We start from the raw sequence: 20643 nt of genomic DNA on the forward strand, positions 1-20643 counted from the left end.
AGTCGGGAATTTGGTGCAAGTGGGATCTTTCTGGTAATTATTTCTCAAACTGTAATCTGGATTAACATTTTAGAATTTGACTTAATTAGTTTGCGGTTTCTTTTGCAGTTAAGATATCTAGTTAACAGAAACTCCTGGTCAGAGGCGGTGGCAGTTAACTGTCAATCAGCTGAAGGTAGTTGCTTGAATATGCGTTAATTACTATAGTAGGAAGCTGACGTGGCAGTTGTAACTTGAGTGAGTCAGAAATCCTCAATATAATTTGGTTAAGGTAGAAAGAGAACTTTTCTCCTTCTCCCTCTCCCTCTTATTTTTATTTTACCTCCAGTAGCTGGTGAATGTTCTTTTTGTCTCCAAGGTAGGTGACTGTAACTTGCTATTACTTAATCAGTATTGTTGTGACTGAGGCGGAAGGAGTGCACTGTTAATTCAGTCTCACTTCTCCACAGGTCACAACATATTGTAAAAATGTTCCCACTTACTGAAACTTTCAATCAGATACACTATGTTCCCCAGAATAGAACACACTAACCAGGTTTCTTTACTGAACAACAAAATTAACAATTTATTATAAAAGTTGTAACTAGTATGTCACAGATCAAATTTTTGAAAATCTAACATTAAGTTGTAAAAGTCCCCTTTCTACCTTAACCAAATTTTAAAGCCCCTTTTTACTTTTGTCCCTTCACGCTCACATATACACCGCTTAACCGAAAAAATAAAAAGGGATTTTTGTATCCGAGCTCTATTACAGTCTAAAAACACACCCGTGCAAATCAATTGCCCACCCCTGAAGTAAAATAGCAGGTGAGACACGCTGCATCAAACTGCCACACAGTCCAACCTCCAAGCATATGCTGACAAATCACTTCCAGAACAGATCTCTTCAGGCGGCATAGAAAGTAATTTTAGCAGGCCTTCCTCAAATACAGGAAACAAGATGAATCGGCACAGTAAACTTCACAAAGTCTTTTAGGGAATTGCAGGAAAGCAAGCTGGCTTGTAATTTTCTGTTATTCCTTGGAATTCTGCAGACTTAATTTGATCTCCTTCCAGAAGGTAACACACACATGCACTGACAGCCAAAAAGCTTGGTGAGTTTTTTTTCTCTGCCCATCCCAGGTGCTCTCTCTTACTACAGGTTTTATCAGTTTTCTGCTCCTGTTACCAGAGTTTCTACTCTAAGCCTAGCCTGAAACTAATCCTATTTATTTCCCAACCTTGGTCACCTCATAACCATGTCTGCGGCGCAGTGGTTAGCACCGCAGCCTCACAGCTCCAGCGTCCCGGGTTCAATTCTGGGTACTGCCTGTGTGGAGTTTGCAAGTTCTCCGTGTCTGCGTGGGTTTTCTCCGGGTGCTCCGGTTTCCTCCCACAAGCCAAAAGACTTGCAGGTTGATAGGTTAATTGGCCATTATAAATTGCCCCCAGTAGAGGTAGGTGGTAGGGAAATATAGGGACAGGTGGGGATTAGTGTAGGATTAGTATAAATGGGTGGTTGATGTTCGGCACAGACTCGGTGGGCCGAAGGGCCTGTTTCAGTGCTGTATCTCTAAACTAAACTGAACCATGTGACAAATAGTAACACTGTTGCCAATCCAGCTCCCTCATTCTTTTTGATGGCTTCCTTTTAAAAGAAAAAACCTGGTCTAACATTTTAAGCTGAACCATAAATCCTTTAAAAATATTTTTAACAAAAAACAATCACTTTCATGACCGTATATAGTTAAATCAAATAAATAAGGGTCAGCAGTCATTGCAGCGCAGGTGGTGTGCCATGACTGCAACATGTGGCAGTTTGTGGAAAACATTGTGGGCAACCATATCTGCAGTAAATATCTTTGGCTTGAGCAACTTTGGCTGATTTGTTGAGCTGGAGTCCAAGCTGCAGATATTGCAGGGCATCAGGGAGGAGGAATGTTACCTGGACACTTTGTTCCAGGAAGCAGTCATACCCCGTGGGTTAAATAGAATTTTAGTTGGTCATGGTCAGGGCGTGACTGCCGGTCAGGCAGGTATGGGGATCCAGGATGTAGTGATGGAGGAGTTTTAACCCTTCACTTTGACCAGCAGGTATGAGGTACTTGCTGCCTGTGTGGATGAGAACAAGAACTGCAGGGTGGATGTGTAAACTGACCATAGCACCATTATGCAGGAAGCCATTCAAGTGTGGAGAGTAGAAACAAATATGGTAGTGATAGGGAACAGTATAGTCAGGGGGATAGCTACCGTTCTCTGCAGCCACGACCAGGATTTCCGAAGGTTGTGTTGCTTGTCCAGTGGCAGGGTTAGAGGCATCTCCTTGCAGCTGGGGATGAACTTGAAGTGGGAGGGAGAAGACCCTGTTGTCATCCATATAGCAGTCAGCAATCTAGGTAGAACTAGGAATCCTGTTCTGCTAAGAGTTTGAGGAGCTGGAGTCCAAATTAAAACACAGAATCTCCGTAATCTCTGAATTGCTACCTGAGCCGCATACCAGTTGGGATAGAGTCAAGCAGATTAGAGATTTGAACGCATGGTTCAGAGTGATGTGGAAAGGGATTTTGATTGGGGTACTGGCACTAGTATTGGCAAAAGAGAAAGCTGTTCTGTGAGACTCCACTTAAACCAGGTTGTGATCTGGTCCTGGTGAGCCATATAACTAGGGCTGTGGATAGTGCTTTTAAACTAAAAGTGGGGGGTGGGAAGGGGTCAGGTGAAGGGAGATTTAGAAATCAAGAGAAAAATCAAGGCAACAGACCAGCCGAATGAGACAGGAAGGGACAGAGTTTAATGGTAATAGTGCAGAGATTAAGGTCCATGCAAAAAGTAGTAGTAAAAATAAATTTAAAGGCTCTCTATCTGAATGCATGAAGATCTAATTGCCATTAAAAAGACATGGTTATGAGGTGACCAAGGTTGGGAAATAAATATTCTAGGGCGCACATTTTGGAAAGACAGGCAGAATGGAAGAGGAGGAGCCCTGATCGTTAAGGATGACGTAAGGACATTAGTGAGAGAAGATCTTGGCTCAGAAGATCAGGAAATAGAATCAGTGGAGATTAGGAATCAAAGGGGTTGGAATGCTGGTGGGTGTGGTTTATAGGTCCCCTAACAGTAGTTATACTGTTAGACAAAGCATTAAGCAAGAAATAATTGGAGCTTGTTACAAAGGCAATCGATCAGGGCTCCTCCTCTTCCATTCTGCCTGTCTTTCCAAAATGTGTGCCCTGAAATATTTATTTCCCAACCTTGGTCACCTCATAACCATATCTGCGGCGCAGTGGTTAGCACCGCAGCCTCACAGCTCCAGGGACCCGGGTTCGATTCTGGGTACTGCCTGTGTGGAGTTTGCAAGTTCTCCCTGTGACTGCGTGGGTTTCCGCCGGGTGCTCCGGTTTCCTCCCACAGCCAAAGACTTGCAGGTGATAGGTAAATTGGCCATTGTAAATTGCCCCTAGTGTAGGTAGGTGGTAGGGAATATGGGATTACTGTAGGGTTAGTATAAATGGGTGGTTGTTGGTCGGCACAGACTTGGTGGGCCGAAGGGCCTGTTTCAGTGCCGTATCTCTAAATAAATAAAATATCAAAATGTTCAGCAAAAATACATTCAATTAAAAATAAAAACAAATCAAACTCTGCAAGAAAGATCCTTCCATGGCTTACAAGGGAAATCATAGATTGGTTACAGCACATTAATAGAAGAGGTTTGTAATGTTGCAAAGGATAGTAGTAGGTCTGGGGATTGGGAGTGTTTTAGAAACCAGCAAAGGGAAACCAAAAGGTTGAAGACGGAAAAAAATAAAACAAGTCAGGAATATAAAAACAGATCGTAAGACCTTTTGCAAGCACATAAAAAGGAGAGAGCTAAAGTAAATGTTGGTCCCTTAGAGGCAGAGAAAGAATAAATTATCATGGGGAATGAGGAAAGCGATATTGAACAAGTATCTTCACAGTAGAAGGCATAAATTACATAACCCCTTGGTTACACTTTATTTTTGTTAATAAGAGCGAGGAACTTGAGGTAATATCAGCCGAGAAAAAGTATTGGAGAAACTTAAGGGACTAAAAGCTGACAAATTTCCAGAACCTGATGGCCTACATCCCTATTGTTCTAATAGGGGTAGCTGCAGAGATCTAACAATAGTGGTTATGATTTTCCAATTTCCCTAGATTCTAGAATGGTCCAGTGGATTGGAAGTTAATAATTATAACACTGGTATTCAGGAAAGGAGGGAGAGAAAATGGAACTACTGGACAGTTGGCCTGACATCAGTCTTGGGACAATGTAGGAATCTATTATGAAGGAAGTCTTAACAATGCTCTTAGAAAATCATAGTGTAATCAGCCAAAGTCAACACAGTTTTTACAAAAGGGAAAGTGCGTTTGACAAATTTTAGTTTTTTTGATGATGTGTAACTAGTAGGCTAGATACAGGGTAAACAGTAGATGTAGTTTAGAGATACAGCACTGAAACAGGCACTTCGGCCCACCGAGTCTGTGCCGACCATCAACCACCCATTTATACTAATCCTACACTAATTCCATATTCCTACCACATCCCCACCTGTCCCTATATTTCCCTACCACCTACCTACACTAGGGGCAATTTATAATGGCCAATTAACCTATCAACCTGCAAGTCTTTGGCATGTGGGAGGAAACCGGAGCACCCGGAGGAAACCCACGCAGACACAGGGAGAACTTGCAAACTCCACACAGGCAGTACCCAGAATTGAACCCGGGTCGTTGGAACTGTGAGGCTGCAGTGCTAACCACTGCGCCACTGTGCCGCATTGGATTTCCAAAAGGCATTCAGAATGGTGCCGCACAAAAAGTTAATATGTAAGATAAGGGCTTATGGAGCTGGGGGTAATATGTCAGCATGGATAGATGATTGGTTAACGGACAGGAACCAAGACGAGGAATAAACGAGCCATTTTCCAGTTTGCAGGCTACAACTAATGGAGAGTTGCAAGGATTGGTGCTGTACCCCAGCTGTTTACAATCTGTATTGATGATTTGGACAAGGAGACCAAGAGTAACATAATCAAAATACTGCAGATGCAGGAAATTTGAAATAACAGAAAATGCTGGAAATACTCAACACATCTGGCAGCATTTGTTGCGAGAGTTGGAGTTGACATTTCAAGTCATTGACCCTTCATTGGAACAGTAATGTATCCAAGTTAGCTGATTCAGTCCCACATAATTTTGTAAGCTGTGAGGAAGACACAAAGAGGCTGCAAAGAGATATAGACAGGTTAAGTAAGTGAGCAACAAGATGGCAGATGGAGTATAATGTGGGTGTGTGAGGTTATTCGCTTTGGTAGTAAGAACAGAAAGCAGAACATTTTTTTTTAAAAAAGTGTCCAACCTCTAAATGTTGTTGAAAAGAAATCATGGCAAGACTACACTGGTTTAAACTAGTGAAAGGTAAATTTGGACTGGTGTCAGGAGGTTCTTCAGTCATTTAAAAAAAAATTCTTTTACAGGATGTGGGTGTCGCTGGCAAGGCCAGCATTTCTTGCCCATCCCTAATCGCCATTGAAGTGGCGGTGAGCTGCTTTCTTGAACACCTACAGTCCATTTGGTTCGGGTACACCCACAGTACTGTTAGGGAGGGCGAGCAGGATTTTGATCCAGCAACACTGAAGGAATGGGGATATATTTCCAAGTCAGGGTGGTGTGTGACTTGGAGGGGATCTTGCAGGTGGTTGCATTCCCATGAGTCTGCTGTCCCTGTCCATCTAGGTGGGAAAGGTTGCGGGTTTGGGAGGTGCTGTTGAAGGAGGCGTGGAGAGTTGCTGCAGCGCATCTTGTAGATGGTACACACTGCTGCCACTGTGTGTCAGTTGTGGAAGGAGTGAATGTCACCCCATTCACCACCTTAAACAATCAAGTGGGCTGCTTTGTCCTGGATGGTGTTGAGCTTTTTCAGTGTTGTGGGAGAAGCACTCATCCAGGCAAGTGGAGAGTATTCCATCCCACTCCTAACTTGTGCCTTGTTGATGGCGGACAGGCTTTGGGGAGCCGGGAGGTGGGTTACTCGCCACAGAATTCCCAGCCTCTGACCTGCTCTTGTAGCCCCATTATTGTGGCTGCTCCAATTCAGTTTCTGGTCAATGGTAACCCCCAGGATGTTAGTGGGGGATTCAGTAATGGTAATGCTGTTGAATGTCAGGGGGAGATGATTAGATTTTTTTTATTGGAGGTGATCATTGCCTGGTACTTGTGTTGTGTGAATGTTACTTGTCATTTATCAGTCCAAACCTGAATGTTTGGACCAAGCCTGTAATGAGGTCAGGAGCTGGCGGAACCGAAACTGAGCATCGGTGAACAGGTTATTGCTGTTAAAGTGATGCTTGATCGCACAGTCAATGACGCATTTCATCATTTTGCTGATAGTACAGAATGGTCTTCTGGGTATGTTAAAACCCTGGAATCTTTTAAGGAACAGTTAAATGATGTGAGAATTGGATGGATGATTTCAGATCGATATTTTTTTTTCATATCTTCCTTATTTCTTCCTCGTATTTATTTATTTGAGGGAATTTGGAAGGGAGCCTTTTTCAGTGCATGAAATGGTTTTGTACTAGTTTCACAAAGGAATTGCTTAAAATTTAGTAGGGACAACCTCATCTTAGCTGTAGTGGGTCTGCTTTGGAAGAATAGGTAGTGGAATCATCTAATTGTTTGAACTTGATCATCTTTCTACCTGTACAATGTTCTTAAATATTTAGTGAGCTGCTAACTGAATCTACTCGCAACAATGTAGACAGTGAAAATGTCATCAACACTGGGTGTCCTTTGTTTTTAGTAAAGGAGTTTAATTTGTTCCTGCCATTACTGCCAGGTTTCAGTTTCATGCAGCTTTGTCAGGTTTCCCTCTGAGGAAGCGTTCAGATAATTGAATTGAAGCCTTCACTTTTTGCTTATTTTATTTGCTTCATATATTGTATATTACTAGTTGAACTCTTGTGTTGCACACAGGTATTCAAGACCAGTGACACTTTAAAGGTGAAGCAGCACTACAGGGCAGGCTAAATTATCCTAATTAAGCTGAACAGGGAAGGGAGGGAGGAGTGAAATTGAGACAAAGGGGGTTTGCCTTTAGTGGGGTAGGTATTTTAGTTCCATTCTTGGTGATTTTGGTAGGTTGGGTGTGGGGGTTGTGCATCAAATTTTGAACTGCATTAGAGGTTGTAAGTTTTCCCAGATTTGATGTTGGCCTGGATTGGGGGTGAAGGGATGTGAGAGACCTGGTTGCTGGTTAACTATTTTAACCTTGAACAGACATGAGGGAGGTTATCAACCACCTTGGATTACTAGCTGGTGGGGGCATTTGCCAGCTGTGGTTTTCTTTGGGAGGGGCAGGCCTCATGCCATTTGTTTCTCACTAAAGTTGCTCCATCTGAATGGCAGCTGGTCTGTCTTCAGCTCTTCACTTTTTTTCTTGTGGCTCCTGGAGCATTACTACTTGTGTATGATGTTTTTCAAGGCTGGTGATAATTTATTGATCAATGTTGCTCTTGGGTTCATTTCTTTGGCATCTTTGCATTCTTGAGAGCACTTTTTTTTTGTCACCAAACAAAGTTTAGAGTGCTGACTTGCTATTTCTGGGATCTTAATTTTTGGTTTGAATACCCTTTTATTGGATGTTTTCTTGATTTTCATAGAAGCTTCCTTAGTTTTTTTCATTTTATTGTTTTCTGTGCCTTGCCATTTTTCTTCTTCAGATGGCTGTCACTGTCATATGACGTGCTCTTGGTGCCACCTAATTTGAGTAATGCGATTGATGTCCTCACTAAGTGTTTGCAATGTGCAATAGATTTCTGTATATCTAGTATACGTTCTTTATACTTTGAAAACTATCTTTATTTGGTGGTACTCTAATATTCTAAAACATGAAGACCAAGATTATTTTGTATGAAGAGCTGAACAAATGAAGTAATTTAAAAAAAAATCTTGCAAACAAAACATGCTGACAAATATTAGTTCTGCAATTGTGCTGAGATAAATAGTGATGGACATTAGTGTCCATGATTCCCCAGATGGTGATTCTTTTCTCTGTCTGTCTCCTATGCAACTGTGCCACCAGGGCAGGTGCCAGGTATACACTAGCTGTATCTTCATAAAGATGAAGGAAAACTGGAGTCTCACATCAGGCCCTTTCGCTTCCCGTTGAGATCAAGATTAGCAAAAACCTAGGTGCAAGCTGTCTCTATCCACTTGGTTGTGAATAATGGATACCTAGAATGAATGTAATCACTTCAAGGGGTTAAAATGACCTGATACTTCAACCATGAAGATCTACATCTCTTGATAAGATTATTGTAATTGTTCATAACCAGGTCATTATTTTGTTTATTGTAGAAGGCAAAGGATTAATGGGGTATAATCACTGCCTCTTTCATTGAGTGACAGGCAATTGATTCAGCTTTCTGATTTGCATAATTTTATAGACCTGGTTCCTAATCTTGTAGGACTGATCAGCAAAACGTTTCTTCCATACGGATCGACCCTATTTGGGACCATCCCACAAATGGTGTCCCTTTAGGACCTTTGATTCTTGTGATCTTCCTTTTGCACATTGTATACAGTGTTACAACCGAGGCCAGAGCAATGCACTTTCAATTCAGTCCCATCACTCCACAGATCGCAACATGTTATTGAAGTTCTCCCACTCAACCAGAAAACAGCCAAATTAAACACTTTGGTAACCACCAGAATAAAACCGACCAAACCAGTTGTCTTTTGACACAACAAATTAACTCTTTTTATTAAAACAAAATCTTAAACAAATTAAGATAAAGCTATGTCTAAAGATCTTTATAACTTCTTATTTTAACCTAACTTCCCCCATTCACGCACGCACACTGAAAAATTAAGTTAACTAGTTTCAAAAAAGAATGATATTTTAAAAATTAGTTGTTTAAGAATAAATACATAACTGGGTTGTTAGTCTTTTGTGGTTTACGTTCTTGATGGGTGAGGTATTCTAGTGTAAAAATATTCAAATGCCACTCGAAGTCTCCAGGCAGATGTAATGAAATAGTCTCTTAGTAGATAGGCATTCGGCTGCAACAGGCATCAAACAGTTCTTTAAACAAGGAGTATAGCAATGGATCCACTTGGATTTTAAAACCAGTAGTGTCTCAGTTGAAACTTTACTATCAGTCAAGAGAGAGTCAATTTTGAAGCAAAGTGCTCTTAGATTGGAAGTAAAGAAAAAGAATTATTGCTGCTTCCAGCAGTACAAATGGTCTCTTAAAAGGGTTTTTTTCCCCTCGGGCAGTTAACTTGGCCTGTAGCTCCTTGTAGAATTTCTGCTGAGAAATACAGTTCTTTCCTTCAGTAAGCACACTTCGCTGATGTCTATATTTTTTTTAAAAACTTGTTTTTGCTGTTTTTTCCACACAGTTAAGTTGAAACATTATACCATGTGATCTCTCTCCTGCTGTTGCCCAGATAACAAGTGCAGCTGACACACTGTGCCTCTTAGTTTTGAAAGGCACACTGTTTTTAAACAGAGTCTTAAAGGCCCACTGTTTTAATCCGAGGAGAAAATAAATACAATTCCGTGACAACAGGCATGGGCCACACCTCAGTTTTGTTTCTATTTGATAAATGTATCTCATTGTTTTTTCCTATAGTAGAAATTCTTTTGAACCTTTTTTGGAACTCTGGGTTTTTCTGTTAGTCAGTAAAACTCCAATACCAAAGTCTTTTTGTGTTTTTGTTTGTGCCAAAGTGGTATTCTAACCAAATCAAATGTAGACTTCAGTACATGTCCACCACCAATATTCAGAACATGTTTTGCAAGGCCTTTCCAGCTGTTAGGCATCCCTTTTGCCTTCTCAGAAAGCATAACTTAAAGGAGCATGAAGCTTTTCTGAACATCTTGATATGTAGTGCTTTAGATTTTCTCAGCAGCACAAGATAATTGGACTGGATAGCTTTACCTGTCATCTGACTTGTGTATCAGAAATGACCCTTTAAAAAGAATGAGTAAGGCGCTTTTGCCATTCACTTCATGGCCTCACTTAGATTGCAATTTATTTAGGGCATACCTATTTCTTCCTTTAAATCATGACTCAAGTTATGACCCTGATGGAATATTGCATGCCTTCTGGATTCCATATTCTGCTTCCTTTGTGTCACAGCAGAGAATTGATTTAAAGAGGCTTGGGTCTTTTCCTAAATGTGAGTGTGCATCAACTCTAGTTTCAGTGGCTATTGATGTGCTTTGCCCTTTGCACAAATCCTGGATGTATTTTTCTTATGGAGATAAATGATATTTATTCTAGAAACAAACTCGGGAGTCAAATATGGGCTGGATAGAAGGTCTGTTGCTAAATCAGTAAAGAAAATGGTTGAAAAGTACCTCTGTTGAAATTTATGGACCAGCATTTTTTTTTTTTGAAGTCAGATTACTTTTCTCAGTGGTGTGCACACTGAAACTACCAGATACTGCTCTGGATATAGCAACAGGATTTGATCCTCAGGATACTCTTTCATAGGCCCTGACTATTAGAAATCCCCTTTTCTAAAAAGGGAAATGCTCTTTGAGGTTGTATAAGTGCTAATGCCATCTTGGTTATTGCCAACAAAGAACAGTTACGAGGATATTTCTGACCTGTTCATATAATTTTAAATGTATTTTCCTGACATTTTAGATCCCGGTGTTATTCTGAAGGTGGCTTCTGGATGGTGTACAAAACGGGAAGTCAAATGAATAGATCAGAACATGTAATCTCAACTTTGTAGTACCAATTAATTTTGACCACCTGGATTTTGCGTCCCCTATCTCTGCAGTGGCAGTGATGCACACCTGCATGACATGACTGCCGCTGTGTTAAAAGGGGCTAGCATAAATGAAAATTAGAGGTGTTCAGGATGGATGATGGATATAAAGCATATAGATTCAATAACTCATCGCTGGAATATCTGCTGGGTGCAGTCAGTAGCAGGAAGGGCATACTTTTTCCCCCAAAATGGGAATAAGAAACATGCTGCTCACGAAGGTCTGGTTGCAGTTAGTTGCAGAGGTAAGTAGCAGGATCATTGAGTCCAATTCTTGGATGCAATTGAGGAAGCGGTTTAATGGCCTAAACTGGTCAAGAAAAGTGAGTATAGTTGCTGATTCAACTACATCCTGTGTTATAAGACTCCTTGTCTGCCCCACAAACTCTCTTTTGCTAAGCATATTTCATGTCACTTCTCAGACCTAATCTAATTTCAGCAGCACCCTATCCTAAATTTCATCACCTTCACATTTATCTATTCACTGTTGCCACTCATCCCAATCCTAATGCAATATGATACATCTGTGTCTCGGTTACACTCACCAAATACTTCGTTTCTGTCATGTGAATACCTCATCTTCACTCACTCGCAGGTCTTTTTTTTTTATTACCTTTGTAGGAGATGAGAACTCAACACGAGAAGGAGGACTGGAGATACCCTGCCACAAATAGTTCAACTCAGAGGTAGAGAAGGATATCCTGAAAATAGGTGGCATTCTCAGTCGAAGATGGAGCGAGACAGGGAGCTTGCAGATAGCTGGGGACAGAATTACAAATATTGCACATCTGACTCTTTATTTCATCAATAACTGAATGATGAGCAGGCTTAGTATAGTGATTGTCAAGATTGTGGCACAACTGAATCATATCCCTTTTGTGTTCTAGGGCCTGCACACAACAGCAAATGTCTCAGGATATCCATGATGGCAATTCTTCAGAGGGCTTCATTTCTTCTAAGGGTGCACTGTAACAGGGCTTACAGCCATGCACCAGTGCAGCTACTCACTTCAGTGGGACCACAGACATTAGTTGGGTCTTCACCTGGTGAATGACATCTCGCAAGTGACCATGAGCAGACACTGGTAGCAGGAATGTCTGTGGAGAGTCCCTATCCAGGGCAGGAGGGTGGGTGGGGGGCACTGCTCTCTGAGCTTTGCTCAGCTGGACACATGTTGAACCCTGGGATTCTTCATTGAGAAGGAAAATGCTAGAGTTGCATCAGCAATTTTATTAGCTACTGACAGAAACGTGCCCCTCACACTACGCAATATCAGAAATGTAGCAGGAGTCCAGCTCAATTGCTAGTGGATTGGTGTTGCAGGAAATTACACAAATATCTTGAGTGTACACCTACATGGAGCTTAAGTATTGCTCTGAAATGGGTCCATGCAGACCATGACCACAGGTGTGCAGAAGATGTCTGTTAAACAGAATGATGACCATATACCATATCTATGGCCTTGTACCATGCTACTGAGCTCCACCAAGCTGGTATGTAGCTAGATGTTAGAAGTGAAGTGGCACTGGCCCAGGCAAGGGATGATGCCAAAAGGGGACATCGAAGTGGGACCTCAACTCAAAGGGCTCCCACTTCTCACCTGTTGCTGCACACCACCACACCTTCCCCTTGCCAGTAGCTGACATTGTGCCTAATTCCCAATGGCCGAGTCTGCTTTTGCACTGGTGCAGGTGGAGCAGTGATTGTTGAGGCCTTTGGGATCCAAAACTCAGAAGGTGTAAACCAAAAGCATCTGTGATCTAAGCAGCCTGCCTATACCTGTACTGAAGCCAAACAGGATGCACCATGTAGAAGTGGACGTGTCATGTCACTAAGGGTGTTAGACAAAATGGTAAGTTTCCTTTTTAATAATTACACAAAATTTATTGATTCGCATCACTTCCATATCCATAATTGCATCCCAAGTGCTAACTTGTTATTTCACTTGTTTCATGATGAATGACAATGTATAACCGGATCCATTGGGCCAAGTACAATGGGTGAATGGATGGTCGTAGGGATACGGTAATATCCTGCTAATGTTACTGGATTAGTAATCCCGAGAGGGGCCCGGACTATTGATCTGGAGACGTGAATTCAAATCCCACCACGGCAGCTCGGGAATTTAAATTCAGTCCATTAAATAAAGTCTGGTATAAAAAACAGTAACGTTAATGGTGACATAAAACTACAGGATTGTTGTAAAAACTCATCTAGTTCACTAATATCTTTTAGGGAAGAAAATCTGCCATCTTTACCTGATTTGGCCTATAAATGACTCCAGACCCACAGCAATGTAGTTGACTTTTAACTGCCCTCTGAAGTGGCCTAGCAAGCCACTCAGTTGTTTAGGAATGAGCAATAAATGCTGGTTTCGGCAGCGGCACCCATGGCCTGTATATGAATTGAAAAAAGCACTGTTTAGTGCAAAGGGGATGAGATGGTCCTAGTGGTAGAAGTAGACCACAGGCTTTCATTTCTTGTGTTTCCATTAGGTGAACCTTCAATATTAAGCCATCCCAGGTAGAAATGTAAGCTGATGATGGGTGCCTCGCCTTCATTGTCTGCTCCTCCTCTTCTCATCCAAAGGTGAATGGGGACCACCTTCATTCTCCACCTGCTGTCCTGTCTGCTGTATAATGTTGTGCAGGATGCAGGGCATAGCACACCACTATCATTCTGAAGACCCTCGGGCAAGGTACTGAAGAGTACCTCTAGACCTATCCAGGAGCCTGAAGGGCATAGTCAACTTTCTAAAGCTCATTTGTTGTTCTAAATATTCCTGGTTGCAGAGGTGGTCCTCTGATTTCCACAAGTGCCGTTGATGGAACCCTGCAGCTGTGGGAATCCAGCCAGAGTGGTGAATCAGAGTGCCTGCCGCATCTAGCTGTTGCAATCACAGAAAATTCAAATAATTGTTTGCCAGGGCCAACAATCAGTGACATGCCTTATGCATTTGTGTGCAGCCAACTGAGAATCTTGATTGTGTCTGGTAGCACCCTGGGAGGGTCTAGAGGCAACAAAAGTTGAGGGCAGTGATCATTTTCACAGCTATTGGTAATGCATAGCCACTAGGTCCAACTGGCCTTCCTCTTGGACACCTGCCACCAGCTGACTTGAGTCTCAGCTTGCTTAAGCACTACTCTTCTAGGAGGTCCAGGAAGCCAAGACTCTGTCTGTAAACAGTGATCTGTTAGTGTGACCTTGGCCTTCCTCCTGTGCACATACTATTCCCACCATGGCATATCGTCGCTGCCATGAAAGGTAATATGCTGTCAAAACCATCCAATGCACTTTCCATCCTGACCTTGTCACTTTGGCCTCAGAGGTTGAAAAAAGCTGTATCCATGCAAGTGAACTCTGTTAAATATTTGTCAGAGGGAACTGAGACATCAGCTGCAATAAAGTGAACTTTTATTCACTTCGGACAATGGCAAGTTTAAGTACCCACCTGAAGTTCTCAACTTCCTTGTTTCGCTGGTCAGTTTCTCAAGCCCTGGGGAATCCATGCTACACAAGTTAAATTTGAAGCCACGTTGAACACTAACGTAATTTACAAACTCCTCATTAATGGCCCTTAATATTAATTATGCCAATAAGTACCCTACCTTCCTGCAGTTAACTTCCCAACTTCAAATAGGTTTCTCACTGGCATCCAAATGTGCCTCTGATAAACCCCAGAAATTGGAACCACTCCCACGCCTGATCAAAAAAGACCAAAATTTGAACCCCGATATGTTCCCAACCCACTTGTTTTGGGGGTTAAAATTCCTCCCTTAGATTTTCATGCGCCTTTGTGCCAATTATGTTTATAGCACCATTACTGGCATCAGTGGAATTTGCAAAGGTAATCCTCCTGTCTAATATGTTGGGGAGGGGGGGGGCAGAGGGTGATGAAAAGCCCACCAACAGGATGCTAGGTGGGTTGGCCTACTCAGCTGCCTGTATTTGCACACCTCAAAATAGAAATGACCAAGATTTGCTTAGTGGATGAGGCTCCAGCTCTCTACAGGTTGTAACAGAAGGCCTGATGCCACAGAGGTATGAATACTTGACTAACTTCGAGTGGGTATTTCTTTAGCAGGACACTAATCGCAGCCTGGCATGTTGCCTGAAGGAAGGTATGCCAGCATAATCTAATTAGCTGCACCCTTCAAGAGGATTCCAATCATACTGGTGAACAGTGTTGCAGCTACCTAGCAACATAATTGGAGAAGTTCTTTAAGATCTGGGTTAGCAGAGATCTAGATGAAAAACTGTGATGTCTGTTAGGACAACTGCTAACATGCAATATAAGGCTGCTCGCAGGCTGAGCACACTTTCTGTTCACTTTTGTCTATCATTTGTTAGTCTTGCACCTTCAGCCTTGGCCAGGATTGCAAATGGATTATGGTGTCGTGACCCCTTTCTAAAGGGTTTCAGAATATTTGCTCTCCCTGTTCTGTGATGGCATTCTCCTTTTTATTGCCCCACCCCTTTTATAAATTTTACCTTTTATGCAATCAATCTTCATGTGCCCCCATCACTAGTGTACCCCATACATGTGCCTAAATGTGCACCAGTAACTGAAGAATTATGCAAATAAGATGACTCAAAATTTGAATGTAATTGGTACAGTTCCTTTCAGGCAGGATTAGCACTAGTTCTTAACCTTTTTAGACATAATTACTACCAGGAGAGGAAAATTGTCCCTTTACTACTTTTAATTTCACTTCCCATGCCCATGCAGTCACCTCTGGTATCCCATAAGGATCCATCTTTGTTTCATTTCTCTTAACAATTTGGATAGTACTCACGTCTATCTGAAAGCACGTTTATTGAGATGCCTACTTTTATCTCTGTCTCCATGAATTCCAAAACTGTTGCTCCACTCTTATTGCTTACCTGGCAGTCAAACCTGCATGAGCTGAGATTTCATCTAATTAATTCAGTTTTACCAGCTCTCATTCTTCTTGACTCCCACTAGCACTTGTGTGCCCCCAGCCTCAATTCCATCTACGTTTATGGCTGCCATCTTTAAACTAAGTTTGAAGGTGCAAAGGTTTGGCATCCTGCTCAACCCTGAGCTTTTCCAAAACTCTTTTGCTTGTGTTATTGAGACTCCAATTCATGCCTTTGTCATATCCAATACTCAGTTACTCCTTCATTACTTTTCTTGCTGGCCTCTTCCATCCTCCACAAACTGCAACTTATTCAAGATAGTGCCATTTTCAGATATCTCCAGTGCCCTGCCGTACCACAGTGACTTTTTTCCTCTACCTGTGTGTCTCCACAAGCATTGGTTTCTCCTCCAAACAACTTATTACTTCTCATTTCTAAAGGCCCTTCTCTTTGAGGGTGCTTTGTTAACCATGAAAATTCAGCAGCCGAGCTGTCTAGATTGGTATTAATCATACCTGCTTGCTGTGGAAAGCAGCTTCTCAGACCTGTGACTTTTGCAATCCTAGGTTGGATTGGTTTCAGATAAATATATTAATCTAGCACATAGTGTCTTTTTGACCACATGTTTCTCAAGATGAGCTGGCTGCTCTTGGACATGCTGGGGAGGTTCTGCCTTTTGTGTTGAATGCCCTTTACATCCAGATTCTTTTGCTTCAAAGGCTTTAAATTTAAAGAGGGAAAAGTTACCTTGTGTCTGTGTCACCTAATTGATGCTTGTTAATTGTTGGTGATTGACAAATGATTGAAAATAAGTAACATTTTTAAGCAACACCTTGCCAAATGCATGTTATAATTTTGGATGTCGACCACCAGCTAAAGTGAGAGCTTGTTGCACCTGATTGCAACCTCCCCATTAAACTATATTGAAGGAACATGAGGAATCTATATTTAAAAAGTAGCCATATGGTTTAATTGTTAAACATTACTGTTTAGTTTGATCTGTCATGCAAGATTTGGTCTTGGTTGTGTCAACTCTAACACAAGTTTTCCTATCAAATTGTGAATATTCTACCTTTTCACCAACCCATGCTTTTTGATTCTTGTATATGTGGTTTGCAGGTGAAGAAGAAAAATTGTTACCTGCTCTTGGTATGGTCTGTCTTATGTTTAACCATAGTTTATCCTCATAGATATAGTTCCCATTCTACCTCCTGCTCCCACATTCTTTCTCCAATTTGTAACTTTATTTTTAGACTTTTTCTTTACAACTTGTTTGATGTATAGACATTTTACATCTTGTAGGATTACCTTCATCAGGAATGGTCTAGTTATTGCAGACCTTAACATGAAACAGAGCTCTTAAATATATTATCCCTGTGATATTTTGTGTTCTTCTCCCCTTCCTATTAGATGCATTGTTATGCAAGTGGAGCATAAACGTCAAGGAATATGGATGGCTAACGCAAACAACTAATGTCACTTCTTTTGTTTTTGAATCCTTCTGTGGCTTTTGCTGAGGAGTAATCATTTTGAATTTCTAACTTTTCTAATTTACATTTGTAGAGACCAGCCATCTCCCCCAGTAGCTTCTTGAAAGCTTCATCTCCTCCATGGTTTAACTCAGGAGCCCAACAGGACTGTTCAGAGTACTTAAAATATCTGTTGGACAGGTTAGTTGAAGAGTTGCAATGTAAATTTAATTGGGGGGTGGGGGGCGGTGGTTGCTGTTCAATTTTTACATGACATATATCTGACCTATACCCATTGATCAATGATAACCATTTGATCGTTCTTATTATCTATCGTTTGGCTCTTCTGCTTTTGACACAAGCTCCTCTATTCAGCATCTATTCCAAACTAAACTTTCTGTTGGTTTATTAATACTTTCTAATTGTTAACTAACATCGAAAAACTCCTTGAACCTCACTCATTCACTCACTGTCATTCACTCAGCACCTGTGATATTGCTGCTCCTGGTTTCCCGGCTGCAACCCTAGCTCTGGCTGAACTTCATTCCAGGACCTAGTTTCTTTCTAACCTGCAAGTATGTGTCCCTAAAATGTTGATACCTGCCATGGCAGATGCAGAACCAAGGCCTCAACAACTATAGACAAACCCTATTGTGCTGGGTAGGGATATGTACCAGCCCAGGGCTTGGCCCTAACCCAATTCCATTCAGTTCCCTCAGCTGGTTCTATGGCCCTCCTCCACCCTTCCTTCGCCCTTGTGCTGTTCTTATATTCTGCACCATATTATGCTGCTTAGAGGTAAGTAAACTTCACAAGTAGTATTTGAAATTTTTTATACCTTTTTTTTTGAGCTTTTTGAAAATTCTATATGGTGTAAATTTTTTTGTCTTTATTCCAGTGCTCCTCTCCTGTTACTTATAATGCAGGCCCTTCCGCCACCCCCCCCCCCCCCAATTCACGGTCCACTTTACCTGCTGACTTTCTTGTTCACTATGGCCTGCTTGTTAATCTGGCCCTTACCTGAAAAATTTAGCCGAATCAGAGCAGCACAGTTGTTTTGGAAAGCTCTATGGCATGTTCTGATCAGTTAGACATTGCTCAAATTCTGCATAGCATCTGTTTTGTAGTTGATCTCAGCTGTTTTCCTGCAGCTTTCATGTGCATCCTGCCACCCTAGCTTTGAAGCCATTACACTTTCTTTGCAACTTTTATTGCTATCCCTGTCTGTCACCACCCACTTTACCTCACTTCCCTATTTTTTTATTATTTCTGACTCAGGACTGTTTTGTGCCATCCTCTTGCCCAATCAATTTCTATTGCTAAGAAATATATTTGCTTTTACCTACCTCCTGTGTCTCCCTGCCTGCCTACCTGCATCACTACCAGCTCCCCTTCTCGTCCCTCCGATGCTCCTTCAATTGCTCTTTTCCCCCTACAACCCCCCCCCCCCCACCCCCCAACCAATTCCTGTAAGCCATCTTCACGTTAGGAATATAGTGCATTTTTTCTCCTCGTGTAATATTGTGAGCAGTCAACTTGTATTTTGAATTAATCATATAAATTTGTTTTCATCTTGATTGTACCACAATATCAAACTAAGGCCCTGCCCCATGACCTTAAATAGGTTCAGAGCTCACTATAAGAGCAAATTGGAACTGATATTGCTTCTACCACCACAAGCATAAACATGCAGTGCACAATTGGCCTCTGCGGTAGAAAACAAGTCTGATATCTGGAGTGGAGTTGAGGCTAAGGCTAAAGTCACTGTTAGTTATCTGTGGGGAGAGTTAAGAGAGGGGCAAGGTTAACAGGAATGTAACTGATGTGGATGGGTGAAGGAGAGGGTGAGAGAAAAAATGAAATTGAGAGAACTAATGCAACCAGGTCTGTGAGCAAGTACAATTCAGGTTTCAAGTAAATAGTTGGAAACCAAGCACATCAATAGCATATGGGTGCGATTTTTATGGGGCCTTCATGAATGGGAAATGTGGTGAGTGAGGTGACTTAATTAGGCGGGAAGTGATATTTCGATTTCCTGACGTGGAGATTGTCAGCAGCATGCTTGTGGCGCATCGAGCCTCATGCTGTTCAGTGGCGGGTTCCATCTTTTAATGCATTGGCCTGCCATGAATACTCCTCATATAATTATGTGGAATTAAGGCCTCCCTGCCAAATTCATTTGGTGCCTGGGAATCCCGTGGCACCCTGGTTTACGTTCGTTTTGAAGGTGGCATGCAAAGGTCAGCGTTATGCAGCTATGGCTGCTGTCAGTGCTTTCCTTGAAATCTGGGGAAAAGGGAGGGCAAGAGTGGAATGATGTTGGGCTCCAGGCTCTGGATTGGCAAGGGTGAATTTGATGGAGGTTGGGGGCTTTTGAAAGGATGGGCTTCAGGTGATTTGAGGTGTGGGGGAGTGGCAGGGAGGATAGAGGGTGGAGTTTGGGTGCTTAGGTGGAAAGGTACTAGAGTTCTGGGGTTAGGGGGGGTTGTCAGTCAATGAAGGCGAGGTAAGGGAGGGGTCAGTACTGCCTACATAGGATGCATACATTTGGCACAACTCGGCACCCTAATATTTTTTGAGGTCCCAGCCCAGGGTGACTTCTGGATGATGAGGGCTTTTCCCTGCGGACATGGTTGACACCAGAGAGGCATCTCCATGCACAACAGAAGAGCGGAACAATGCAGCTCACGGCTCCACCAGAGGCATCATCGATCACACCATTGTCATGCTGAAAATGCAATTCTGTTGTCTTGACTGTTCTGGAGGGGCTCTGCAGGACACACTACAGAGGGTGTCACGAATGGTCGTCGTCTGCTGTGCACTGCATAGCCTAGCCATGCAACGTGGAGATCTGTTGCAACAGAACAAGTGGGAGGAACAGCACTCCTCAGATGAGGCTGATTTGAACATGTGTGAGGAGGAGGCCATGAATGTGAGTGACCCTTCACTGGGTGCTAGGGCCCTGGAGGGACTTCCATGGGATACCATGGAGAACCCTATAAATGTTTGATTTAGCCATGAGCGGGGCACCTACATCACCATTGACCCATCTCCTGAACTCTACTGCTATCCTGGGATTCAAACCTGCCCCTGCCAGCCTCCCTTACGGTGCAAGATCGTATCCTGTGTCCTCTGCCATCTACACTTGCACGGAGAGTAGAGCCTCATTAAACGCACTCGCTAGTGAATACTCTTATGGAGGAAATCTCTAACTTTCATGGACACATGTCTGCCATCCTACCATGAGCACAACTTCAGATCCTGCTCCATCTTCATAGTGTTTTGTGTGCACCAGCAGTATCTCAGTTATCCTATTCAAGAGTATACTCTGCCAATCCCATTTAAGAATGCATAGAAGGGATGGTAAGCTGAGCCTGCATGTTAAACCCTGACTCAGACTGTCGAGATCTAAACTGGAAACTCAAACTTTCAGGTGAAGAGTGAACACCAAGACAAAGCAACTGCCACAATGATGGCAATGTCTGTTAGTTCTCTGTAACCATCAAAG

At 42.3% G+C, this 20643-nt stretch overlaps 1 protein-coding gene across 6 annotated transcripts in view; it reads left to right on the forward strand.

Annotated features, from left to right (window-relative positions):
• The window catches only part of LOC137371388 (ubiquitin carboxyl-terminal hydrolase 35-like), a 126751-nt gene that overhangs the window by 69035 nt on the left and 37073 nt on the right, over window positions 1-20643 (forward strand). For all 6 annotated transcript variants that reach the window (XM_068033909.1, XM_068033908.1, XM_068033913.1 and 3 more), the window contains one exon: window positions 17230-17336. In XM_068033909.1, the coding sequence (XP_067890010.1) occupies window positions 17230-17336 (107 nt within the window). The remainder of the gene's footprint in view (window positions 1-17229; window positions 17337-20643) is intronic.

The sequence above is a fragment of the Heterodontus francisci genome, chromosome 6 (assembly GCF_036365525.1).
Source record: "Heterodontus francisci isolate sHetFra1 chromosome 6, sHetFra1.hap1, whole genome shotgun sequence".
Lineage (NCBI taxonomy): Eukaryota > Metazoa > Chordata > Chondrichthyes > Heterodontiformes > Heterodontidae > Heterodontus > Heterodontus francisci.